The sequence below is a fragment of the Alosa sapidissima genome, chromosome 16 (assembly GCF_018492685.1).
Source record: "Alosa sapidissima isolate fAloSap1 chromosome 16, fAloSap1.pri, whole genome shotgun sequence".
NCBI lineage: Eukaryota > Metazoa > Chordata > Actinopteri > Clupeiformes > Clupeidae > Alosa > Alosa sapidissima.
The window spans coordinates 17,698,426-17,725,568 of record NC_055972.1 but is presented as its reverse complement, the minus strand read 5'-3'; the positions used below and the strand labels follow the sequence as shown (position 1 = coordinate 17,725,568).

General features: G+C 41.2%; 2 protein-coding genes and 1 long non-coding RNA gene across 5 annotated transcripts; 1 reads left to right on the top strand and 2 right to left on the bottom strand.

The window, feature by feature from the left end:
* Nucleotides 1–324: 324 nt before the first annotated feature.
* Nucleotides 325–2,684, bottom strand: LOC121685048. Its single transcript, XR_006023237.1, has 3 exons — nt 2,412–2,684; nt 2,199–2,243; nt 325–426 (listed from the first exon to the last, which is right to left on the bottom strand). It is a non-coding gene; the product is annotated as an uncharacterized LOC121685048 (long non-coding RNA).
* Nucleotides 2,685–4,029: 1,345 nt separating this feature from the next.
* On the top strand, nt 4,030–16,988 carry LOC121685045 (lutropin-choriogonadotropic hormone receptor-like). Of its 2 annotated transcripts, XM_042065302.1 has the most exons (11): nt 4,030–5,869; nt 6,017–6,088; nt 10,963–11,037; nt 11,213–11,287; nt 11,379–11,450; nt 12,062–12,136; nt 12,582–12,650; nt 13,514–13,588; nt 14,044–14,229; nt 14,653–14,718; nt 15,017–16,988. In XM_042065302.1, exons 1-11 carry the CDS (start codon nt 5,706–5,708, stop codon nt 16,167–16,169), a joined length of 2,082 nt encoding a protein of 693 aa, XP_041921236.1. In that variant the 5' UTR covers nt 4,030–5,705; the 3' UTR covers nt 16,170–16,988. The 2 variants fall into 2 exon arrangements, with proteins under 2 accessions (XP_041921236.1, XP_041921237.1); XM_042065303.1 differs by lacking the exon at nt 6,017–6,088 and having other exon boundaries at nt 4,030–5,426.
* Nucleotides 16,989–17,447: 459 nt separating this feature from the next.
* Nucleotides 17,448–26,506, bottom strand: gtf2a1l (general transcription factor IIA, 1-like). Of its 2 annotated transcripts, XM_042065304.1 has the most exons (10): nt 26,379–26,492; nt 26,095–26,143; nt 25,595–25,696; nt 25,255–25,378; nt 24,616–24,668; nt 22,682–22,775; nt 21,560–22,125; nt 19,980–20,216; nt 18,153–18,245; nt 17,448–17,962 (listed from the first exon to the last, which is right to left on the bottom strand). In XM_042065304.1, the coding sequence occupies exons 2-10, from the start codon at nt 26,116–26,118 to the stop codon at nt 17,855–17,857; spliced, it is 1,401 nt and encodes a 466-aa protein (XP_041921238.1). In that variant the 5' UTR covers nt 26,119–26,143; nt 26,379–26,492; the 3' UTR covers nt 17,448–17,854. The 2 variants fall into 2 exon arrangements, with proteins under 2 accessions (XP_041921238.1, XP_041921239.1); XM_042065305.1 differs by lacking the exon at nt 19,980–20,216 and having other exon boundaries at nt 26,095–26,506.
* Between the last annotated feature and the right edge of the window lie 637 nt (nt 26,507–27,143).

Here is a 27,143-nt window from a genome sequence, read left to right as displayed (position 1 = left end):
ACGTAGGCGAAATTTGTTTGACATTTCTAATCGTAAACACAGACACAGCTACGTTGAAGCCTGCAGTCATGTTTGTCACTGATGTAATGGCAGTCCACTCGGCTTATTGTTTTTCGAGAATGTTGCACTCCTGTTTGTCATTGTGCACGAAACTTCAGAAATAATGCTGGCTTGCGTCCACAAGCGCCCTCTTTACGTTCGTCCTAATGCCTAGTTGTTTGTGGATTGGCATATTTGGCGTTGAAAATGGAAACGTCTTTAGAAAAAAAAAATCGATTTTACAATCGATTCAATGAAAACTTATGTCAGAAAAATCGAACGTTTTTTTTTTTTTTTTACAAAAGTGACAGCCCTGTCCAGTTCTGTAGCCGTTTATTAAGCTCAAATATTCTGTAGTCTGTCTGGTTCCCATACGGTGTGTGCCTCCTAAGAAAACAGAGATTGAACAGTTTAACAGTATACCAGGGGGGGTATTCCAGAAAGCAGGTTTACTGGGTTAACTGGGTATGTTAACCCAGAGTTAGCGGTAAACCTGGGATTTCAGTTCCAGAAAGCTCAAAAATGATCAGGCTATGTAAGTAACTATGGTAACATAGGCTCTGAACTGAACTGGTTATGTAAAGCCAGAGTAAACGGTAAACCTGGGATTTCAGTTCCAGAAAACTAAAAAATGATCAGGCTATGTAAGTAACTATGGTAACATAGGCTCTGAACTTAACCTGGTAGGGGGTAGGTTTTGTTCAGGTTATGTTAAATTATGTTCGGTTATTTTAGTGCATGTTCAATCAGGCCGCTATTTTTACACTTGTCACGCAATGGCGTTTCATTTTCACGAAGGTCCGATTGACAAAGAAGCACAAAATCATATAATATTCATCCGTGCAATTCACCGTGAGAGGGCGATAAGACCACGACATCACATGATAGCCTATCCATTCTTTTCCAAACGAGTTTTTTAAGAGCGCTAGAGTTTTTCAGCTGAATCCTAAATATAGGCTACTTGAAAAGCATTCTCCATCCCTACATTACGCATGGTGGATTAGAATAGAATAAAATAAATCTTTAATGTAGGCTAGCTAGCCGTAACACCATATGGACATTTGTGTTTGGCTCACCAGACAGATGGACAAACAACATCTCAGACACATTGAAGATATAGGCTAATTAAAACAAGTACAGTACAAAAAAGGGGAAACATAGCCTATAGAAAATTAATAAATACGTTTAAATATAGCTGTACAGCTCAGCCGGGTATGCATATTGTCACTAAGTTTGGTTAAGAATGCTGATGGCATTTGGGATAAAATATTTTTTAATAGGCTACACACGCTCTCCGACTGGGAGTTTTTGTAGTGTTGGAGACGCAGAGCCTATCGGCAAGCTGTCGGTCGGTGCGTAAAGTTTGGCTTGCGCTAAAGCAGTTCCTGCGCAACTTCATTCGTTTTCCTGGACACAAACCCACGAGGATCATTAAAGTGTAGTTTCACCAACTGGCAGGTCAGCATCACTTATTAAATTTTCCAAATGTGCACCGAAATGTGTCCAATAGGCTACCCATGCCTTCCGACATTCACCCTTCCGACGATGGAGCGCAAAAGTTTAACTTGGCCCACAGCTGCAGGACCCGCGTTGAAATAGAAAATTACATTTGGGATTCTCAAAGAATTATATGGCCCACTCAATCTGTGACAACTAGGCTAAGCATCATTCAAAGCAGTCAATACAATACGTGATGTCCAGTGAATTATTTAATTGTTCTTTTGACATTAAATAGGCTATCTTAAACATACGCATTTACACGGTCAGTTAGGCTATTCTCTGCCAAGCAAGGTGCTCTTTTTTTGTTATTACAGTTCTCCTCGTAAGCCTCGACTACTCCGCCTCTAAAAAATACTGTGCTCAATTCCTTTCGCCGGTTTCACTCATGATTTCGACTCTCAATAGATGATGCCTTTATAAGTTCGCCGTGAACGCGCACAACTCTAGGTTATCTAACACAGGGTTGATTGAACTAACTGGTAACCGGTGTTTTGGAACCGACAGCTCGGGTTTAGTCGCCACAGGTTCAGACAACCCAGAGGTTAAGTTTTATCTCAGTGTTTGTTAAACCTCCTTTCTGGAATACCCCTCTGGGTAGACGGGGTGTTTGGTTAGTTGGCTACTCTATAAAAACGTATCACCATGAAACAAAAATCTACCCTATTCCCGGCTCCAAGTATGTAGGAGGGTACATTGGTGTGGGGCTGCAAAGCCACAAACATGCAGTTAAATCTGATGCAATTCTACACAAGCACTCAGTAGAAAAAGGGCATAAGAGATATCTGCTGATGGCTTATTAAAAAACTATCTCGGAGGAAGTAATAAGCTGATGATTATCTAACACAAGCACTGGGCTCTGTTAGCAGACCTACCCCACATCTCTGTCCAGCATGGTGCCTGGGTGGAAGGGGGAAAGGCACTACCGTTGGGTGGCTCCTTTGGGGAGTACAGCTTGAATTTTTTAGAGGAGCAGCCTATACCAAGACAAGAGAGAAAGGGTTGCTGAGTGAGCACCTGCGGCATGGTCAGAGTTCTAACACAGCTTTAAAACATTCCAACGATGGACCATACAGGCAAAGCCAAAATTCCACACAGGACATGGTTGCTGTGTCCATCATGGCACATCCCACATTTTTAACTTATCCCTGTGAGCGTTCTGCTTTCAGCTGAGTTTCTAGGGACCGTCTACAAAGTGCAAAATCGAAAGTGGATACAAATACATTTAAATAGCTTCACTGTTATTGAGCTAGTGCTTCCAAAATCATAGCACACAGCTAGTGCTTCCCTAGCAATACACTACACCTGCCAATTACGGGAAAAACGGACTCACCCTATTTATAATATATTTTTATTGGGGGTAAAATTCAATAGCTTCACTGTTATTAAGCCTACTGCTTCCAAAATCACAACACACATCTAGGGCCTTCCAAGCAACATACTACACCAGCTAATTATGAAAAAAATGGAATCTGCCTATTTATAATATATCTTTAATGGGGGACATTTTCGATAGCTTCACTGTTATTGAGCCTACTCCTTCAAAAATCACAACACACGTCTAGGGCCTCCCAAACAACATACTACACCTGCTGATTAGAAAAAAAATGACTTGCCCTATTTATAACATAATTTTTAATGGGGGGGGGGGAATTCAATAACTTCGCTGTTATTGAGCCTATTACTTCCAAAATCACTCCACACATCTAGGGCCTCCCAAGCAACATACTACAGCAGCTAATTATGGAAAAATGGACTCACCCTATTTATAATATATTTTTATTTGAAAAATGTAAATAGTTTGACTATTTTTGAGTCTTGCACTTCCCAAGTCACTCCAGACATCCTGAGTCTCCCTATCTGCGACACCTACTACTTTGGTAAATTCTTGATCAGCCTATCTTTCATTAATCTTTATTGAAGAAAAAGTCAAGGCAAGCAGCAAGGCCATCCATGGAGAAAGACAGACCTGGCATGTTAGAGCTGGGCTGTCACAATAGAGACTTTAGATGTTTAGTACAACCGAAGGGAGACCCTTGATGTGTACAAGGATTGTGGAAGCGCTAAAAATCATTCCTTGCAGTGGTCCCCAAACTACGGCTTGCCACCTCATTTTGGGTGGCCCCCCAAAACATGTCCGTGGTATATCATCGGGCCCGCACGGGAGTATGACATCGTCAAACTATAACCTCCGTAATTTCCCCCATTCATTCTCTATGGCGAGTCTTAACTGTACACATGTAATACTCTTTTTTTCCACTGGTAGTTGTTTTGGCGCTGTTTCGCGTTTGCCATCGAAAACGGAATGAAATGTAGGCCTACCTGCAAACAATGTAAGAGGCCTATGCTGACTGCATTAGTGCTCAAAGTATTCTAAAGGTTTATCAATTAATTGTTAATAACTAATTAACTTCTATTCAAGTCTTATTTCTGGGTCTTTCTGGGATAATAATTTCTATTTTTTATCCACTCGTTCAAATGTTAAAAAAGCGCTAGACTCAATAACAGTGAAGCCATTGACATTTTCCTCTGAAATAAATCATGAAAAATAGACCGAGCCAGGTCTTGCCATACTACAAGGTGTAGTATGTTCCTAGGGAGACCCTAGATTTGTGGAGTGCTTTTTGAGGCACTATATTCAATAAGAGAGAAGGTATTGAATTTATTCTCCAATACAAAATCATTAAAAATAGGCTGCATAATTTCCCAAAACAAGCAGGTGTAGTCTGTTGATGGGGAGTCCCTAGATGTGTGAAGTGATTTTGGAAGCACTGGGCTTAATAACAATTAAGCTATTGAATTTTTTACCAAATAAAAACATATAAATAGGCTAAGCCAGCTTTTCCCAAATTAGCAGGTGTAGTATGTTAATAGGGAGGACCTAGATGTGTGTTGTGAGACTGAAGCTATTGCATTTTATCCCCAATAAAAATATATTATAATTAGGCTGAACATAATTTACCAAAACAAGAAGGTGTAGTATGTTGATAGGGAGGCCCTAGATGTGTGTAGTGATTTTGGAAGCACTATGCTCCAACAGGGTGAAGCTATTGAATTCCCCCCCCATAAAAAATATGTTATAAATATGGCAAGTAATTTTTTCCATAATTAGCAGGTGTAGTCTGTTGCTAGTGAGGCCCTACATGTGTGTTGTGATTTTGGAAGTACTAGGCTCAATAACAGTGAAGCTATTGAATTTTCCCCCCATAAAAAATATATTATAAATAGGGTGAGTCCGTTTTTCCATAATTAGCTGGTGTAGTATGTTCCTAGTGAGGCCCTAGATGTGTGTTGTGATTTTGGAAGCAATAGGCTCAATGACAATGAAGCTATTGAATTTTACCCCCATTAAAAATATATTATAAATAGTGCGAGTCAATTTTTCCATAATTAGCTGCTGTAGCATGTTGCTTGGGAAGCCCTATATGTGTGTTTGATTTTGGAAGGAGTAGGCTCAATAACAGTGAAGCTATTGAATTTTTCAACCATTACAAATGGATTATAAATAGGGTGAGTCTGTTTTTCCATAATTAGCTGGTGTAGTATGTTGCTAGTGAGGCCTTAGATGTGTGTTGTGATTTTGGAAGCACTAGGATCAATGACAGTGAAGCTATTGAATTTTACCCCCAATAAAAATATATTATAAGTAGGGTGAGTCAGTTTTTCCTGTAATTGGCAGGTATAGTGTGTTGTTAGTGAAGCACTAACTGTGTGTTATGATTTTGGAAGCCCTAGGCTCAATAACAGTGAAGCTATTTAAATGTAGCCTATTTGTATCCTTCGTTTTTGCACTTTGTAGACGGTCCCTAGACGTTCGGCTGAAAGCAGAATGCTCACAGGGATGCGTTTTATTTATCCACATATGTACACGGTTCTTTCGGATGAAAACGGTTTGTAGCTTGTTGTCTACCCTACTACGGTTAGATAGAGCTCTCTATTGTGCAATGAAAACATTTCTCCTATGATTTATTGAACCGCAAAACGCGAATCTTGCGAATCTGGCCATTTCTGTCTAACTTTACCGAAGTGAGCGTGCGGCGCTCTGAGCGCTAGTTGCCAATTCTCGTGTAAAGACAGGACGGACACTGAGATCGCAGAACTTGTGCGGCTTAGCTTTGTGCCAATTTGGGTAAGGTTTGTGAAGGAAAAGTTTGGAGGGACTGCTCAGTATGCTTTTGCGCACTGTGTGGTTGGTGGTTTTGCTGGTGAGCGTCCAACACGTGAGGACTATTTGGACATTCGAGTGTCCACTGGTCTGCCAGTGCACTCTGGAGAAATTATGCTGCACGAGAGAAACACAAGAGAAATCGCAAAGACATTCACCATCTGCACTGTAAGTTTTCGTTTTCACAGAATGGATAACTTGTCATACTTTTAATATATTGGCATATCGTTATACCTCCAATTGTTTTATCGCTTCAACTCAGTTTAGTGTGACCAGGGTCTCTTTCTATCTCTTCTTATCTCATCTATTTTCCAGGCGAATTGTACACCTGCCATTGAGGGAAATTCAAAGCAGTTCTTTCAAAGGGTTACTCAATGTATCCAGAATGTAAGTGTAGTCTTTCTGTCTACCGTCCGTTTGTGCAGTTCGTTCAACTTGCCTGAACTTTTGCTGTTGAACCTCTGTGCAGCAAACATTTTGACAACGTTGACGACGCCTATGTTTTGATCAAAGATTCTAAAGCGGAGCAAGATTCTAGAGTGGAGCAAGATAGATTAGTTACGTCATAGGCATGAAGTACATAGACATACTATACATAGACGCCGCATCGACCGCTTGCAGTGGTCCCCAAACTACGGCTTGCCACCTCATTTTGGGTGGCCCCCCAAAACATGTCCGTGGTATATCATCGGGCCCGCACGGGAGTATGACATCGTCAAACTATAACCTCCGTAATTTCCCCCATTCATTCTCTATGGCGAGTCTTAACTGTACACATGTAATACTCTTTTTTTTTCCACTGGTGGTTGTTTTGGCGCTGTTTCGCGTTTGCCATCGAAAACGGAATGAAATGTAGTCCTACCTGCAAACAATGTAAGAGGCCTATGCTGACTGCATTAGTGCTCAAAGTATTCTAAAGGTTTATCAATTAATTTTTTAATAACTAATTAACTTCTATTCAAGTCTTATTTCTGGGTCTTTCTGGGATAATTATTTCTATTTTTTATCCACTCGTTCAAATGTTCATTCAAATTCACAATTCACAAAGTTCTCATAAGGTGAGTGAAAGTGGTCATTTCAGATGTTTTTGTCAGCACTTCATAAACCTCTCATAGTTTGAGAAGTTGAACTTTAAATTATTTGTAGGATATTGCTTGTTCACAACTTGAGCTGTGTAGGCAAAGACACAGAGTTCAGAGTTCACACATTTTGAATAAAATATAGCCTACTTTTGGGACTCTCTGCTAATACTTTTGGGAATGCTTACGTCTTTTTATTAGTATTTTCATTTGTAGTTTCATTTGAGCTACATTTTACACTGATATGGCATGATGGCAATATAAACACAGCTAACAATGGTATTAAATTGCAGCAGCCTATGATTAAATGTAATGGAATATTCAACTAAGGTAGACTGCTGTTGTTCACAGTTCTAAAATATTTATGGTTACTGATATACTCCGAGTCTCTGGCCCTCTCTTAGAGCCAGGCATAGCGAGCTGGCCCTCAGAAGAAAAAGTTTGGGGACCACTGAGCTAGGGTGACCACCCGTCCCGCGTAGCGCGTCCGCACACAGCATTTGAAGCCCAATTCATGCGTCCCGCAAATTGAGACTGTGTCACGCATAATCAAAGCTTGCTCAAAAAAAGTTGGTCGCTCTATATCCTGCAGGCGGTTGCACTAATTGAACGTGAGTTCCATCTTAGATTAGTTGTAACGTAAACTGGCACTACGTTGAAGTTTACGAGCTACTAAAATGTATCGGGTTACACCACTCTAAATAGTTTCAACGTAACACCAGAGAATCCGTAGACGTTATGACTTAAATTACACACTAACAGAGCTGCCAACTTTTCAAAAAACCTTGGAGTGAGATTTGGTGGGGCCAACCAAAATTTTGCTGCGGAAATTTTTGTTTGGCTCATTCAGCATTATTACCGTACAGTAAAAAAAATTTACATCAGTGGTTCTCAGGTGTAGGGACCAGGCATGGACGGATTATGAACTTTAGGGCCCCTGGGCCCAGATGTATTAAGGGCTCCCCGCTAATTGTATAAGTAAGTATAAGTATATATACTCTTTTGATCTCCGTGAGGGAAATTTGGTCTCTGTTTTATCCCAATTTATCCCAATCCGTGAATTAGTGAAACACACACAGCACACATTGTACACACAGTGAGGTGAAGCACACACTAATCGCGGCGCAGTGAGCTGCCTGCATCAACAGCGGCGCTCGGGGAGCAGTGAGGGGTTAGGTGCCTTGCCGTGCCCTTGTTGGGGTTCGAACCGGCAACCCTCCGGTTACAGGTCGGAAGTGCTAACCAGTGGGCCACGGCTGCCCTGGTGTGTGTGAGAGAGGACATTTTGCATGTGTGTGTATTTGTGCGTGTGTGTGTGTAAGAGAGAGAGACAGAGAGAGACCGTATCAGTGAAGGTGTGAACTTTATTTTTAAGTGTGTGCATATGTGTTTGTGTGGGTGGGTGGGTGGTTTCATGTGTTTGTGAGAGAGTCAGTGTGCATTGATGTGTGGTTGTGAATGTGTTTGTGAGAGAGTCAATGTGCATAAATGTGTGTGTGTGTGTGAGAGAGAGATGGATAGAGAGAGAAAAGAGTGTCCAACGTTGAGGGTGGACAGTGAGCAACATGTAAAACTCATGAGGACAACATAACTAGTGTCAAGCCTTAGAAACTACCTCCAACTACAGGAGGTGCAGCATAGCACTCTCTGCGGGCATATCTCCAGACCAGAGATTGGCTACTGCTACAAAATCCATCACTAGATATCCTTGAGTGTGGATGATTATGCACCAGCCACACCAAATCCCATTGCACCAGACTACCTTCTGAAGTTTGTCAGCTGCAACTCTCAGGTGCTGCTGTAAAAAGCAAGGAGTCAAGTGTATTTCTGCTTGTTGGAACTGTCATGGTAACTCTTGCCAGAACATCAACCAGCCAGAAGATAACAGGAGTGAGGAAATGTTTTCATTATTTTCGCCCAGTCCCTCTGGGCACCCCAAACTTGATGGGCTCTCCAGGTGTTTCCCCGAGGATTTAGCTGTGGATAAATTGGGAGGTGTTACTAGACACCTATAGGAACACATAGTAAAAAAAGCTATTGGTAATAAAAATTTTTGCAGATTGGCGGAAAAAAAGTCTTAACTTTCCCTAACTATGTGCAAAGGTTTAAGCTTGTATCTACATTATTTTCTGAGATATGTAGGCTTAAAAAACAGTTGAACTTGTAGGCTTGGTGTGGAGAGGTGGGGTGTTGATTATGCAACGTCTAAACAACGCCAATTCAAAATCCCCTAACATCTACTACACCTTCGTTTTACATAGTATAGCCCGTAGCTAACACTTAGCCTACCATAATCTCTATGTAAAACGGTTAGCTTGCTAGCTAGCTATCTAACAGTGGAACTTCAGTAGCCTACAACATAAGCTTAGTTATCTCACCTAGTTGTAGGAAATATGTAAGTGATGGAATTAGAATGAATCCCATGAACAAACAGATAACTCTTACACCATCCTTATTTTGTGCCTTTTATTCACGTTTGTTCAACGATTTAGTAAGTATAAATCCTTTTCCCTGCCCACTTCGATGAAGTTCCATAGGTTTCCATTATATTCACGTAACGTAATTGCCCTAAAAGGAGGTGGTGGGTGGAAATATTGAAATGTTTCGGCTTGTGACGTCAAAAGCCTTGCCGATTTTGACCAGCTCACCCTGGAGGCTGAAGGCAGGATACATCCAGAAACCCTTATCTCACTCAAAGCATGGGTGTTTTTTTTTTCAAGTTTGTATGCGTGTGGAAGCACCAGAGACATAGCCTGGCGGGCCATCCTATATCATTGAAATGTATAGTCTGGAATCGAACCATTTACCTCGCTTAATCCAAGGGGCGGGCAGAGAATTGTCTTTCAAACTGCCTAGACATGCAATAGGCCAGCGCTACGACCATATCCGTATCCGGTCGGCAAAACGGCAAATACATCCTTCTTCGAAAGGAATTACTTAAGTGCATTGTGTTGCTCAACTTTCAAAGAAAAGCACAAGTCCAACTCCTCCAAAGTTAACGCCAACGCCGATTCAAACAACCGCTCTTCGTTATAGCCACCTTCCTTGTTGTTCACCGTCACAGGACTGTCGTTATCCTGTTAAGCCCGCCTTAAGACTCTCTAACAAAATAGAGCGCTGTGATTGGATGAAGTCCACGGCGTCAGCCAATAGAAATCCCTATGGTTTGATGCTAGACGTACAGGCTGAGCAAATTAATTTGCCGCCGCTAGGGTGCGTCTAGATTTCTAGGCTGCCAGAGACACACAATAACACATTAAATCCCAGAAAAAGTGATTTTTTCATAATATGGGCACTTTAAACAATTGTAGACACAGGGTTGAGGGCAGGCCCTCTGACTTTTCAAACAGAAATCACTGTGTCCAGCTGTTCCCTCAGCCTTAAGTGGAGTGCTCATCAAAGCTCAAACTCATATCACTCTCTCAAGAGAAAACAAATGCAGTACAACATCTGTGCCCCATGGTGCTCCTCTGACCATGTCACACTGTATGAGGTGTCCACAAAAAGCAACACTAAAATAGTCTTAACAGACAGAGTCCTATTTGTGACGTAAATGCCGACAAAGCTTTTCGAGCAGAAGATTGGCCTCTTCTGTAATTGCTTTTTAGAGGTGCACTAGTTGAGAGCAGCTAATTGGGATAATTACTTCAGAAAGCTGACATGCAGGGAGACCAGAGATGGGTAGCCTACAATACACAAGGACGTTTGGAAGTCCAAGATATAATTGAAATGGTGTTCATTGTTTACTGAAAGTAGGTGTGTGCGTGTGTGTGTCAGAGCAAGCTGAATAAGACCACCTACCAACAACTGAAGGGCATGACACAGGTGTCTTCAATGAGATAGTTAAACTTATAGATGTTTAACCCTGTCTATAGAGTAGGATATAATCTACAAATGTATATTTGATTACTATGACTCTAGAATAGCTAAAATACCATACAAAAGTCTTATTTATTATTAATGACAAAGTACATGGCAGCAGAAGGCTGATGTTTCACATCAGCCCCAAGAATCTGCTTCTTAGTTTGTTCTGTAATCTTTGCTTCACCCTAAAAAGAGTACAATAAAGCAATCAAAATACTACAGTGTAAATGATTATGTATTATTATGGTGATATATGACAAAGTCAGTGACATTTGTATCTTCTTTTTGTATCTAATATTTAATTTGTATCTTCACTAGAGAAATCGCTCAAAGTGACTCGGTCAGAAGGATAAAACACCAGGCATTCCTTTCTTTGAAAACCCTTACAGAAATGTAAGTGTTTCATACTCTTCTACTCTTCCAAAAACGAATATGTAAGTTTAGTTTCAACAGTGTTTCTGGTTGGGAACTTGTTACACAGTTGCTTTGAATGGTCAAAAACAGAACATCACATCTCATACCAATATATGGTCATCTAACATTTAGTTGGTCTGTTTTGTTTTCTCAGTGCAATACTGAACATGAACCATCTTGTGTCAATTGAGAGTGGAGCCTTCACTGATATACCCAAACTACGATATTTGTAAGTATATCTAGGCCTACTTATTCCTTAACATTTGTGCTATGTGACAATGACACCTTTTCTGATTGTTGTACCTCCTATTGTTTTCCAGGAGTATTTGTAATACAGGAATAACACAATTTCCTGATCTTTCCTTCATCTCTACACTGGAGTTAAACTTTCTGTGAGTACCGAATGTCTACAGACTGTTAGTCCACTATGGTAGCCTGGCTAACACCAGAGTGATTCACAATTGAGATTGAGAATTGGACAGGGAGTGCCTTGTTCACTTCCGATTTCTAAGAGAGAAACCAGCAGTGAAATTTTACTTAAACTGGTATTCTTACCAAACTCTTACCAAATGTTTTCGGAAGTACATTAAACATCTTTCTTGTAAACAAATGTTTAAATGTGATTGTTTACTAAATTCCAAAGAAAATGTCTGTCATTTTACACTGACAGCATAACCGTTGGTAGTTTTCAACAGCATTTCTTGGCATACTGTCACCATATAAAACCCACCCGATGTCACATAAGCAGGTGTTCACATTGGCTCATTTGGGAAGATAGCCAGATGGATCTGTTTAGCAAATTCAATTTCGCTCAAAGATTCATCTGGGTTCACCCATGCTACCAATAATGTAGGCTACTGCCTATTTATAATTTTTATAATAAATGTGATCAAACTGTTGGTAAGATTGCAGAAACGTTATCCAATCATCCCAATGATCTTTAACATCTTTGGTTTAAAGACACAGTTTGACTGAACTCTGAGAACATGTTTCGTTTTTACAGAGAGCTAGGAGATAATATGAGATTGGAGAGCATCCCATCCAATGCTTTCTCAGGCATATCAGAGTACAATTACATGTAAGTACACTACAAAGCTTTTTTTAAAGAGATAAGATAAAAAAAATATATTCTTGCTTAATATGACGTGTACTTACTATGCAATTATCATTATGGCCTTGTAGATGTTAGTGAATATCAAAACTTAAAAGGAAACTTGTTTTAATTTGAGCCCTTCTTTACAATTTTGTTGAGTCAAAATGAAGGTGGTCCAGTATTAACACTGGAGATACAATATAACTGAACAATATCTGGATCACAGTAAACATTTGTTTTCTCCTCTAAGAGGCTCATAATGTTATCATAAGATATATAGAGATGCATCTGTCTGAAAACATCTGTTTCTACAGTCAGTGGTTTAGGCCTACCTTTTCCCTTCTATTACATTATACAGATTAGTATTTCAAACACTGGCTATTTATCTACAGTTCCTTTGATTACTTAAGTTTATGTGTCATATTTTCAGTAATCTTGTCAGAAATGGATTCAAGGAAATCAAGTCTTATGCCTTCAATGGAACCAGACTGGAGACGCTGTAAGTACGAGGCAACATCTCCATCTATTCCTGTCAGAACGCTCCAGTTTCTAGACAACTGTCTCTGTCACATTCATATTTGAGTGTCAATCAATGTTTTTACAGTGACTGAGATATGACTTATCTTTGTCACATAGTCAACACAACACAAAATATCAACACAGACAAAGCATTGATTTTCAAATCTGAGTTAAGCAAAATATTTGCTGAAGACTCGCAGACAGAGACAGACATTATCAGTGACCTAAATTGCATGTGAATTACATTGGAAAAGTTATAATGGTTTCTCACTAATAGTTTGGTTTTCAACGTTTTAGTGCATTTCAGTGAAATACCTATGGAGTAAAACTTGTTCCATTCAAACTCAATCTGAATATTTGGTATTTTACTCTCAATACCACAATAAACTAATTTGTAAAGGATAAACAAAAAGACACATATGAGTTATTCCACATCAATATTGGATTTGACACCATCAGCTTTTTGTTTCGCAATCCCCCATTTCATATGAATATCATGCAAAATATTGTTGCTAATATGCCTTTTCAATTATTATTTTTATAAATAATTTACTCTCTCAACAAAACCATTTATTTCCCTAAAAATCTGCACACCGGTAGTATCATGTGTAGATTTCTAATCACATTGGAATTATGGTCCTACCAACCATTGATGTCCCATTGAAACATTTGGCAAAAGGGATTTTGAATGTGGAACAGTCTATAAGGAAGGTACATGGTGAAGAAATTTAGACCAGAAATGTCAAGGCGGTTTGAACTGATATGGAATGACCCATATATAAACTCTGACATGTCTTGTATACTGTGTGTAATTGTGGCTTGGGTTTTGTGTCTCTTCTTTAGGATTCTGAGAGATAACCGGTATCTTCACAAAATCCATGAAGATGCCTTTGAGGGAGCAAGTGGACCAACAGCTCTGTAAGGAAATAGTGATTTTATGAGATGCACACAGCATGGATGCAATGAACCTCAAATGTGCTTCTGAATATTCAATGAATATTCAATTAATTTGTGTCCAATTACGCTCAGGGTTACAGGGATCATGAAATTACAGTGAAGTCCCTAACATAGCCTACTGTAGAATCTGTATGAATACGCCTGTTATGAGTTCATAATCAGTATTATAAAAAATATGATACATAAAAGGTGGCAAGGTCATATTCAAGTCTTTGTTAGTGTCATTGGTTCTGTAAAAACAATGATAACCATGGTCGCACAAAGATAGTGCCACAGGCAATGCTGGTAATTTATCACTCCACTCTCCATTGTTTCTGCCTTATCCAAATTTCATATTGGCCTAGGTTCTGGCCATCAGCCTACCCACATATAGCTGTGGTTATAATGTACATGGTGTGTGTGTGTGTTTCGTACAGTGACGTGTCCTCCACCGCTCTGAGTTCACTCCCTGCACGTGGTTTGACGCTTGTGAAGAAGCTGACGGCACGTTCCACACCTGCTCTTAAGACCCTGCCCCCACTGGAGAACCTACAGAACCTACAGGAGGCCCAGCTCACCTACTCGAGCCACTGCTGCGCCTTCCACACCTGGCGACGGAACAGGTGAGCCACTGACCGCGTACACGGAAGTCCCTAAGGCCACTGACCACTTACACAAGTCTCCTTCAAGTCCCTAAGGCCACTGACCGCTTACACAGGTCTCCAAGTAGGCCCAGATGATCCTAAATACACCAGTAAACAAGGGAAAGGGACGAGAGACCATTTTTATGTTGAAATTATTATGCAATTGTTTTACAAATAAACACACAAAAGTGTAAATAAGTCTGTTGTAAATACCTGTTCTATGATTTTTGAAGTGTATCATTTTGGTACAACCTAGTGGCTCATTAGTTTGTCATCTTCTACCAAACATTTCAATTTCACTCATCCTAGGAGTCAAGGTGAGAGAAAAAAAAACTGGTTTTGCATTAGATTGTTCCACATTTTACTCCGTCTGCTGCTTGATACTTCCCTTTTCCTCCTCAGAGAAAATCCTCTAAAAGCCTTCTTCAACCTGACAAGGCTCTGTAATGAAGATGCTGGAGCAGACATGTAAGCAATGTATTTAATTGTAGATGGAATTGAAAAAAATAATACCAGGATGGTGGCAGCAAATAATACAAACAATTAACAAGCCCTTACCATAGAAGTGCATGTTACATTTCTTGCATTTTTCTTGCTACTCATGTTGGTGTATGTACTGTATGTACATATATTTGTCTGTGACTTTTGTCAAACAGTAGAACAGTGATTTGTTGTCTCACAATTTCCTTTTTTAGATATACAATAATTCACTTCATGAAATACCCTATAACCTTTTTGTTGACACATCTAATCATGTTCTCCACAGGGATCCTGCCACTGACGGTTTGGTTGATCCCGATGACATCAGCTTCTACTACCCAGACCTGGAGCTGTGTGTCAGCAGCAGTGTTCCCATCACATGTACCCCGGAGCCTGATGCCTTCAATCCCTGCGAGGACCTGCTGGGCTATGGCTTCCTCCGCTCCGTCACCTGGGTGGTCACCATATTTGCTGTGGCGGGCAACCTGGCTGTGTTGTTCATCCTGCTGTCCAGTCACCAGAAGCTGACCGTGTCCCGCTTCCTGATGTGCAACCTGGCCTTTGCTGACCTCTGCATGGGTCTGTACCTGCTCCTCATCGCCGCCATGGATTACCACTCGCGCCAGGAGTACTACAACCACGCCACCGACTGGCAAACGGGTCCTGGCTGCCAAGTGGCCGGCTTCCTCACGGTCTTTGCGAGCGAGCTTTCCGTCTACACGCTCACGATGATCACCCTGGAGCGCTGGCACACCATCACCCACGCCATGGAGATGGACCGGAGGCTCAAGCTGCGGCACGTGGCCCTGATGATCGCCGGCGGCTGGGTGTTCTCCCTCCTGGTGGCCCTCCTGCCCATACTGGGCGTCAGCAGCTACACCAAAGTGAGCATCTGCTTGCCCATGGACATCGAGACCCCGGCCGCTCAGGGCTACGTGGTGATGGTGCTCCTGCTTAACGTGGTGGCCTTCCTGGTGGTGTGCACGTGCTACATTCGCATCTATGTTAGCGTGCGCAACCCAGAGCTGGCGGGCCGCAGCGGGGACACTAAGATCGCCAAGCGAATGGCCGTGTTGATATTCACGAATTTCCTGTGCATGGCGCCCATCTCCTTCTTCGCCATTTCAGCGGCGCTGTGGATGCCCCTCATCACCGTCTCCCACTCCAAGATCCTGCTGGTCCTGTTCTACCCCATCAACTCGCTGTGCAACCCTTTTCTTTACACCATCTTCACGCGGGCGTTCCGGCAGGACATTTGCCAACTGCTCAGCCGCTGTGGCTGCTGTCAAGACAAGGCCTGTTTGTACCAGGCTAAGGGCTTCAGTACTCACCCAAGTATACCCAAATGCAAGACTCCATCCAAGAAGCACCACTCTCTACAGTTTTATGCATACCACATCAAGATGCAGGGCTGCTTCCTCAGCAAAGGGCCAACATGACTATGAGCCTCTACTGACAAAGCTATGAACATTATCTACTGAAATGAATGTTTTCTACGTTGGTGCTGTCAATACAATGTATATATGTAGCTATCTTTTTCTGTATACTATTTTTGTAATATGGTATTGAAAAAATGACCAGTGTTCCATACATCTGTGGATTCTTAAATACAAAACATAAGGGGCGCTAGCTTGACTTTCTAAATCTTAGGAAAGTCTAAGCAGTCTAATCATTTTTCTACACACATCTTTTGCACACAGCTAAATTAGCATTTGAGAAACAACATCCAAAGTGTTTTTGGAAGTCTGTCTTCATATGCATGACGAATGGGGCTTCCACAGGCCCGTTAGCACACACTGCCTGGCCTACAGTCAGACATGTCTGGCAAGAGGGAAACCTCCTCCACGGAAGAGCAGCTTTTAACAATCAGCAGTGAGATACTGCAGAACAACCTGACCAACTTAATCTGCCAGGGCCACAGAGAGCTCATGGTCAGCCATGTATAACTCCACAACATCCTCAGAGCCAGAGCCACACACACACACACAAATAACTGTTCTGAACTACGCTGTTCATGGTAGGTAAAGGTAAATTGGTACCAATTATGGTGCTTTAAAGGACGTTTTTGTTTAATTGTTTAGTGATGCACAAACGGGCGGACTGAAAGCATAGTAGTATTTAACTATTTGTGCACATTAAGACAAATTGCTGATTCGTCACCAAGTCATAAAGGCAAATCAACACAAAAAAAAAACAACAGCAGGTAACCAAATAGGAACTCTGTAAGTCAGGTGACTCAGGTCATCTGCACTGGAGCACAGAATACAAACAACCATGCAGGTATCCACATAAAGGAGCACCCTATCACCGGTCCTGTTTATGGTAGGTTACTACTAATGACCCTTCATGGTAGGCTCCTGCAAGGTGCTACTTAATAATCCCATACGTCATCAGTTTCCCATATGTTGAGCCATGTCCTACTGTAGATTCAAAGATTTTGTTCAATGGGGGTTTTCATTTACATTTTCTTTCAGTTTAGGACTTAATAGTTGGAATTTATTTTAATGCAGGGATGAAGAGTATGGGTTGAGGGAGCAACATCTTGGTAAGGATTCAATGGTTGAGCAGGGTTAAGGAGTGGGAATATGGGATGTTTATAAAAATAGAACTCAAACAACCACATCCTCAAGTGTGTGCGCGTTCTGAAAAGCTTAATAATCAGTGTATGACAAAAGTCTTTACCAGAAATCACACACTCATAAACAGACCACAAGGAATTGAGAGCAGCAAATAGTTCATTTAGAAAAACACTCATGAATAAGACCATAAGCACAAAAATAAATGTAAATAAATAAACAAAACATACACAAATAAACATTCTTCTCATCAGTCTCAATCACGCTGGCTCTCTGAATCACATACTGTAGAACTTAGGTGATAGCTTATACAGAGTGAGCTCCCAAAAATAAATAGTTTCTTAACAAAATATAAGTTAAAGTTAATAAATACGTAAATAATGTATTTAGTTAATGTTCATTTAAGGCTGCACCACTTTAACTAGTCATTCATAAATTGGCAAATTTTCTGAATTTCTGCTTATTACAGATACGTATTTTCCTGGTCACGCTTTCAGAGTGTTGATCTACAAAGGCCTCGCTGCTGTTGTGATGTCTTCGGTAAACCCTTACCACTCTGCTTCTCCAATGGCACGGGAGAACACATAATCCTTTCCCCCATAACACATGACTCCGTCCCTCAGGTTGAACTTCCAACGGTTCTTGCTGCGATGAATCTGGTCCAGAAATTATAGACTTTGTAAACAGCTGATCATTTATTAATGGTAGACAGACTGTACAATTTGAAACACAAATATAGAATGTGTGTCTGTATTACACTTAAGACACGCATGACTACAGCCACATACAATACATACACTTCACACAACATTTTCCACATTTCAATGCCAGAGCCATGGTACTTACCTTTTCATACTGGCATACAATGACATTCTCGGTGTCAAAAAGATCTGGGATGTCCTGTTCACTCACGTCGTCTCCTGAGTTCAGGGGGTCCAGCTGTGGTTAGATTGAAGGTTTGGATGATCACATTAGGAGTGCTTGTAGCTGAAAGCAGTGTGACAGCTCATTCCTTGTGTGTGAATAACTGCCGTTCTATGTAGGCTTTCCACATGCAACAACAGCATGGGCAGAGAAGCTGACAACAATCATGTTATGATCTTGGAATAAAATGTTCTTACCCATTAGCACATACGATAGATAGTTTACTAATACGATAGATAGTTTACTAATACGATAGATAGTTTATACGATTGTTTTGTGTTTGTGATGGACTGTGCCTAGGTTGATGGTGGTTGGCTAAGGTTTTTATGGTTATGGTTCAGTCCACATCAACGGGACGGACCAACCTAGCCGACCTAGACCATGCCTAGGTTGGTTAAGGGTATTTGTTTATTGTGGTAATATAGTGGCAACATGGGGGGTGAGCTAACTGGCTAATTTGTTTTGTGTTTGTGATGGGGCCTAAGCTAACTGGCTAATTTGTTTTGTGTTAATGATGGGCTGTGGCTAGATGGTTGGTTGGCCAGGGTTTTTATGGTTATGGTTCAGTCCACATCAACGGGACGGACCAACCTAGCCAACCTAGCATGCCTGGGCTGGTTAAGAGTATTTTGGGTATTGGATATTTCAATGTGGTAATATGATGGCAGCATGGAGGGGAGTGTCTCCAGGACGCTGGTTTCACTGTTAAGCCTTCATGAGGTGTCGAAACTTTGGTGAATGAGGGTGCCCATTGAACCCCAATGACATGCCGCATACTATATACTGCTGTTGGATGGGCCATTTGTCTTGTGTTTGTGACCATTTGTTGGCGGATTTGTGGGTAGCGTGCTTTTTAAAGTTAAACTTGAGCAGGGGCTTCTGAATGTGTTTTTACCTTGGATTTTGGCACAAGGGATTTTAACATCTAATCCTGTGTATTAATGTAATACGTAATATGCACTTCTGGATCTACATGATATATTTAACAACACAAACAGCCTTTACATCTAAAACGTCTAACTTCATGTCTGTGCAAAACCTGCACCTCATGGTAATTTGCCCTCTAGAATAATGTATGACTGGATTGTTGAGCTAATGCTAAAAGCTACAAAAAGAAATGGATAAGGTTAAAGAATATCCAGGAGAATGTACTGATATCTCTGCATTTAGTTGCAAAAGTAATAACTTTCCATTTCATATATAGAGATATATTAAGTGATTCATCTCAACTAACAGTATATATTGCGTAATGGAAAAAATCAGCATATTGGCCAAATCCATGACACATTCATCAGTGGCATCTTTTGTATCTTTAGCTTATTCATGAAACAGACAAAATACCATCTGAATACGTTGACTTTAGCTAGGATTATATATATTATGTCACGGTTATGAAATCACACTGGCCTGCATGAATGAAGGCTGGGCTGTTCTGATATGCTATGAGGCAAAACATTGTAAAACTATATTAAAAAAAATGACTGAGGATGATGCAAGCCCACAATCAATCAATCAAGTCAGAATACAAAAAACATCTTGCCAAGACCCTATAAGGCAATCATGGAAAATATATATGTAAAATATGAAAGTATGCACTTTTGTTCCAATTCTGGCCCTATTAATGCTTTGTGCCAGAGCATACACTCAAACCCTACCTTATGATAATAGTTGTCTGTTACTACCCATTTCCTTTTTCATTTCATTTCATTTCAATAGGTCCACTCCCCATACACACTAATTATCTATTACCTCCTCTATAATCTCTTGCTTCTCTATGTCACTGCTCGAGGTGCTGCTGCCGTCATCGCTGCCACCAGCCTCCTCGAGTACATGCAGGGCCTCCGCACTGATCATGCCCAGAAAGTCGTTCTCTCCCACCGGCCCCCCGATGTCCACGTCCTCATCCTCGGAGCTGCCATCACCAGCCCCGTCCAACTGCACTATGTCTTCCAGCCCACTGTAGTTGAAGTCCCTCAAGAGTTCCATCTGAACATCAACACACAGCAGGACGGACCACTTAACACAGATGAAGCAGAGACCACTTAAAGGCGCAGTGAGCGATTTCAAACCCATAAAAAAAATTTTGTCACATTCAGCAATCATTAGGGGTACGACGAGATCTGGCAATACAAAAATGTCACTATATTTCTCGTCAAGGTAAAACTCTGTCCCGTGGAGAAAGGGGGTGTGACAAGATCTTGCGTCATGAGATCTGGCGATACAAAAATGTCAAGATATTTTTCGTCAAGCATAGAATATGCCCCAGCCACTTTTACTTTTTTTGTGTAGCAGCCATTTTCCCTAAAGAAAAAGTGGTGTGGGTCTTTTTAAGAGTGTGATATCACTCCCTCTATGTAGTTTTGTTTACTTTTCCTTCAACTCCCATTGAAGTGCCGTGCCGAGCTACTGTAACCCACTGGCCACCAAGTGTGAGACACTTCCACTGGTTTAGTTTCAATGGAGAACCATTTGTGTGAGGGTATTAGGCTGTGTAGATTCAACACAGATCCAGGAACCTTGTACATTTTTAAGTTAGCTGTGCAAGACTGAAATAAGCGCAGTGGCAGCTCAAGTAGCAGTTTTGCTACAGTGTTTTAGGGAAAACGGTGTAATTGAGTGATATTAGGTTTCCAGCAGGTACCCAAAATGCTGCTACACACAAAAAAAAGTAAAAGTGGCTGGAGCATCTTCCATGCTAGTCAAGACTCGTCATATTCTTGTATTGCCAGATCTTGTGGCACGAGATCTTGTCAGATTTTTACTTTGACGAGAAACATTGTGACATTTTTTATAACGCGAGATGTCGTCACCCCCCTAGCAATCATCATTATCTCACGGCCGCTAGCTGCCCATTCCTTGAGGAGAACAAAAAAAAAAACAAATTGGAAACAAAGTGGAGGCAGCCTGCCCCCGCACAAAACACAAAACCCTGCCTGGAGTTTCTCTAGGAACACTGAAGGTAGGGGTGAGATACCTCTCTGGCATGTTTTGTTTGGTCCTTGGGTAAAATATGTGTGTTGTTTTGGACAAAAGTGTTTGCTAATAAGTTGAAAATATAAACATAAACACAAACAAACAGAACTTCCTGTGCAATCGCTGACTGTACCTTCAACAAAGATGAGCACCAAAACAACCAGCTATACCTCCCTTCAGCTTTGTTGTAATGATTTTTTTTTTTAGCTGCTAGTGAATCACTTATAAGGACTTGTCCTACTAAGTATAACTTCACATGACATGGTATAACCTCTAGCAACTGTTCCGCTTATAGGTCATGACCCGGTCACTGTGTGAAGTCAGTTTAGCATAAAATAAAAAAAAATATCTTTTACCTTAATGGCTTCATCCAGTTGGCTCCCAAGGCTGGAGAACGCTGTGCCGTCTGACACAGGAAGTCCGTCGGGAGCCTCCTCCTTCACCTCTTTCTCAGGTGTGTCCAGGCTGTTGCTGGCCCCCTCCCCCACCTCACAGGCCAACAGCTGGCCCTGCTCCTGTTTGAGAGTCCCCTCGGGGTGAGGGCTAAACTCGATGCCCTCCAGGGTGAAGTCCCCGGGGCTCTCCGGCACTGGTTGGGGACTGACAGGAGGCGGTGGTGGGGCGGACTGAGGAACTGGAGCCTGTTGGATATCATCCACAGGTGCTGGAGGCTCCTGTGGCGGCTGGCTTGCCTGACCATCAGGCTGGGTCCCAGAGGCGGTAGATGATGAGGCTGCTGGAGTGGACTTCGGGTTAGAGGTCTGGGTGGGTGCCTGCTGGATGGTGGGGCGGGCTTGGCTGGGGTCTGGCTGAGGAGGGGGCAGACGAGGGGGGGCTCGCTGCGCGGCGGGCTGAGTGAATACACGGTTGGATCTGGGGGCCTGAGTCACCACCACGGGTACATTTACTTTGTAGAAATGGCCTGGCAGGACACAAACAAAACCATGGCAAAAGGACCAGTCATACAACTGTGAAATCACTATTTAGAGGCAAAATAACAGTTTACTTCACAATATAGGTTTTTATTAGCCTAGAAATCTAGACGCACCCTAGGGGCAGCAAATGTAATTTGCAGCCAGGGTAGTCTAGCAACTCTCCATTGGCTTGCGAGCTGGAAAAAACAAACTTCGGTCAGGCCAATCACATTGTGTATAGAATCGGTGGACGGGCTTAACATAATGACGGCAGAGTTGAGACGGTTCCGTGTGAATTCCCTGCTATTTGAAAAGAAAGATGGATGCTGATGCTGGCATAAACAACACAGTAGAACAGGATCCATTCTGAATTGAAGACCATATGGTTCTGTTATTATTGTTCCAAAAATCAGTGTAAAGGGGACAGACAGAATGTGAGGGTCCTCACAGACAGGAGGGAGATGTGCACAAAAACTCCTTTGAGTATTTTATGTTTTTCTACAATCAAAGGAGGGGTTGGTTATACATAGAATTTAAATGAAGGTTATCTTATGCACCTCTTACCTGAGGCAGTTTGTAGTGTGACTCCTGCTGGGATGTGTACTGGATACGTAACTCCAGGTGGAAGAGAGAACGTAGTGACAGCACCAGCGCCGCTCTAGGATATATTAGCACACAACAACATGAGGTAAGCAGCACCACAAGTAGCTCTGCTACCATCCATCTCGAGTCCCAAGGCACTGCTAATGACATAGTCACTATAATCTGTAACTGCCATAAGCAGAAACAAATTACAAGCAAGGTCATTAATTGCAAGAATAAGCACACCAGCTGCATTTGCTGGGACACAAGTATGGAGATTGAGAAAAACAAAAGTGGGCATTGATCAATACAGAATGCAGAACAGATACCACATGTTGTGGTTGTAAATCACACCCTACAAATTATTTGGTGCTTAATCTACCGAATGGTTTGATGTTAAATCTCACTTGGTCAGCCTGGTCTGAAAATTATACAAATATGATTTCCTAACACTACAAGTAGTAGGCTTTTCTGAGAGTTCTCCTATTACACCCCCACCTACTGGCTAGTCTAAGTCATTGCACTTCCATGAGAAGTCAATGTGTTTTTGAACCTTCAAGCCAGGTTTTACTCTTTGCAGCCCTTACAGGTTTATCTTCCTAGACACTCACCAGCATGAGAAATACAATGGGGACCAGAAGCCACATGCTTGAATCCCTTAGTCATATTGCTGCCAGACATATAATTATGCTCAGGGAGCACTTCGACAGCCAACGGGTCACGGGCACACGAGTAAAGCTTCCCACCTAACAGTCTCCATTGTCCAAATCTCAGGTGTGTGACAAAAGGCTTCTGAATTAGTCTTTTTCCCCACTGTGTGTACATGCATGTGTGTATATGTCTGAGGTAAAGTAGAGAAAAATTATCCCTGGTTTTCAAAGACAGAGGATATTCTTGGGCTAAATTTATTTTCCACCTGCTTTCTTGTCTCTTTCTCTCCAGCTTTCTTGGTTCCTGTCAAACCTTATCTAAATTAAATGGCGTTGTTTCCTTTGTATGTTTAATACAGTGTCAGGCTGACCCGTCTTGCTTGTAGTCATAACAGAGGCTCTCCTGGAGCTCGCTCCTGAAGAGGGGGCTGGTAGCATGAGGTCAGAATTCATGCACTGACTAGGTCTGCACCCCTGCACCTCTCTCCCACGTCATCACTCAACACACACACAACAGAATCAGGTAGGTATAGTCAAGAGTGGTGTGCAACCAACAGGTCACTGCTCATAATATCCAATAATATGCAACATAATATCCAATAACTAATTGTATAATCTGAGATTACACCTTGCACTGGCTCAATCAGACATGGGATGAAATTGTGGAAAAATAAAGATAAAGCATTTCAACCCGAGTAACATGGATGTACTGTGATCAAGGGACTCGACATGACTGGCAAAGACATGGTATCCACTGGCAATCCATTTATTAATGGATAACGGCAACACGGACAAAGGTTTATACAACTCTAAAACCAACAATGCTAATATCAAAAGCCCTGCTTATCTATCAAAAGCCATGCTTATCTTATTAGAAACAATCTTGATATACATATGTACATTACCATCTAACCTACATAACGGCAAACCATACATAGCAGTCTTGAGTAACAGGTGACCGCTCTCGTCATTAATCATAGTACATGAAGCATAGTCAAAGAAGGCTACTTCAACCATGTCTTTAACAGTAGACTAGGAAACTGGACCGAAGGCAAGCTGTGCAGCAGTATGATACACCAAGTCAGGCAGCCAGTGCTGATCATTTGCAGGCCCTTTTCTGCTGTATTTGGGTTAATTTTCAGAAAACAAAAGTTTTAGTGAAAATAAAAAATTCCACCAAGAGAACAATAAAGGGCCATCCAGAACAAGAAGCATACTCATACTGTACCTTCTCCCAGAAGATTCATAGGAATTTATGGAACATACCGCCTTAGCTGTGTAGTTCTGCACATTCTGTCCAGGTGGAAGGATGATTGAGGCTGCAAAGATACAGTAGAGAAAAACAATACAAATCATGCCAAAAAATTTTGTCTACACAAGTACAGAGGGGTGAGTGGGTTACTCTGATCAAATGGAAAACGTGCTCACAGAAAGTCTTTCGTACAAATCCAGCCTGATATACACTGCAGAATAAACAGGAGTCCACTAAAATGGTCCAAATGTCTTTAATAAGTACATTAATTTAAAAAAAAAAAAAAACATAAGTACATAAAGTACTAAAGATTGCACTACGCCACTATATTAGGTTTACTACCATCTTGAAATCTTCCCTTGGTTTACTGAACTCTGGATGGTGATTGTCTGGTTATTTTGTATTGAATGTAATAATAATAACAATGATGATAATAATAATAATAATAATAATAATAATAAATGTTTTGTTACACTAAGGTCTCTTATTGCACTGTAGCTTGAATGGTATGCCTCTTTCTGTTACTTTGTATCACAAATCAGCAAATGAATACATGTAAAATGTAAGGTATTGGATTCTCACATTGTTCACTGCAGTCAATGTACAAAAGTCTAAAATTGCATACAAGCTGTGGACAAAGGTGTGTCACAAACCAGACTGTTTTTGAAGGGTTTGAGTGTAGTTGGCAGGAAGCTGAAGAACAAAGTTTGATGGATTTATGGTATCCTTTCGGAAACCCTCGACTGCTTTAGACTGCATGACCTTTGACACCCACAACTACAAAAGAAGAAAAGTGAAGTGGCCTTGTATTTTTTGAGCATGTTGTAAGCCTTATTCCAAAACATAATTGATTTACTGGGCTATTCAATCTGCAGACAGAATGTCTGAATTCGGAGTCTGCCTATTGGCCCTAAGCAATCAATAGGTAGCCTGTCCTTGCTAAAAACATTCAAGTAGGACTATGGCAAATGACAAAATGCATAAATCACCAACCTGACGAAGTTCATTCAGGACACTCTCTTCCACTCCTTCATCCAGAAACGTCTCTCGCACATTTTCGATGACATCGTCGATAACCGAAAGATAAAGTTTGCACTGAAGAATATTGATTGAGCATCATTAACGTAATGCGAAATCAGGGAACAGCTGGGAGGGATTAAATTACTATAGGCCTACAAACAGCTAGATAAAGTCATTTCGCTGAGCACAGCCTTTGACATTTTGGTGAGTGACATTAACGGCAACATAAACAGATAGCTTCTAGGGAAACAAAGAATTTGAGGGGGCACACGTCTATCCCTGTCAATATAGTTTGCTACTGTGTTGTAGGCTGAGACTTTATAAGAAGTCACTTTGAATGTGTTATATTTAACGTTAACATTATGGGCTGATAGGGATCCATGAATCTGAGGTTGTTGCTACTGCTAACTTCTCAAAGGCGAACATGGAATGTAACCTAGCGATACTGTTAACGTTATCCGAAGCTTACTTACCAATGCATTCGCGCTTGAATGCATGACTACTGGAAGTGTCCTCCAACACCTTGGCGATGGTCCAAATGTAACATTAGTAGGTAGTAAGTTTACCTATAATAGTCTACCTAGAGTTGACCCAAATGTTTGATAAATTGCTATCTAGCAAATTTTCGGCTGAAGGCAGCTAGTTAATCTTCAGATTCTGATCTGAGGTGCTAATTCTGACATTCATAACATTAACTTATCGTATTGTCCAACAATATTTTGTACAACTGTAATATGGTTTAAATAAAGGGTCTCACACATTGGTCTTTACTCTGAGGCATTCACCAAGTAGGCTAGGTTTATGGTATCTGCTGCAGCATTAACATCAGGTGTAGAAACCTGGGTTTTTGCAGGTGTGGGTGGTAGCCTAGGCTAGGTCACATCCGCTGAGGCCTAGGCCCACGAGATCCTAACTTAATTGGTAGACATAAAACAAGCTACAGAAAGTTTGTAGTCAGCTGGATTTTGATGAAGATTTTTATTTGAAGACTTCCCTGTGACAGCAAAACGTCCTGTAAGCACATTTCCCATTTGATGAGAATATTGCACTCACTTTACAAATTACTCTAAAAGTTTTCTGCATTTACTGCATAGCCCATACAGGGAACATTGCTAGTCAGATATGACTTACTCCCAGTTTTGGTCTTTTTTTTTTGCCTACAACTCCTTAGGCCTACATATTTTGCTGTATGACTGCTCTCCTCGTGAATTGTAATACAAAAATAAATCAATTCAATTAGTCTTTAAGGATATAACTTTATCTGTAAACGGCTGCTTCAGGTTGAGAAACAATGAAAAGGAGCCTTCATGAATTATAGGAGCGCAGGCTACCCCAAACTAAAGCTTCTCTAATAACAATTGTGATTTCACAAATCTTTTTATACAAGCAGATCTCTTAAAGCCCAGAAACGTGATAGAGTTATTAGTGGGCCAATGCTCATTTAATGTAGGAGAAATCTCTTTGTTTGGTGATGTCAGTGCTTCATCAAATTTCATTTAGGTCTGCTATGTGTTGCTTTAGG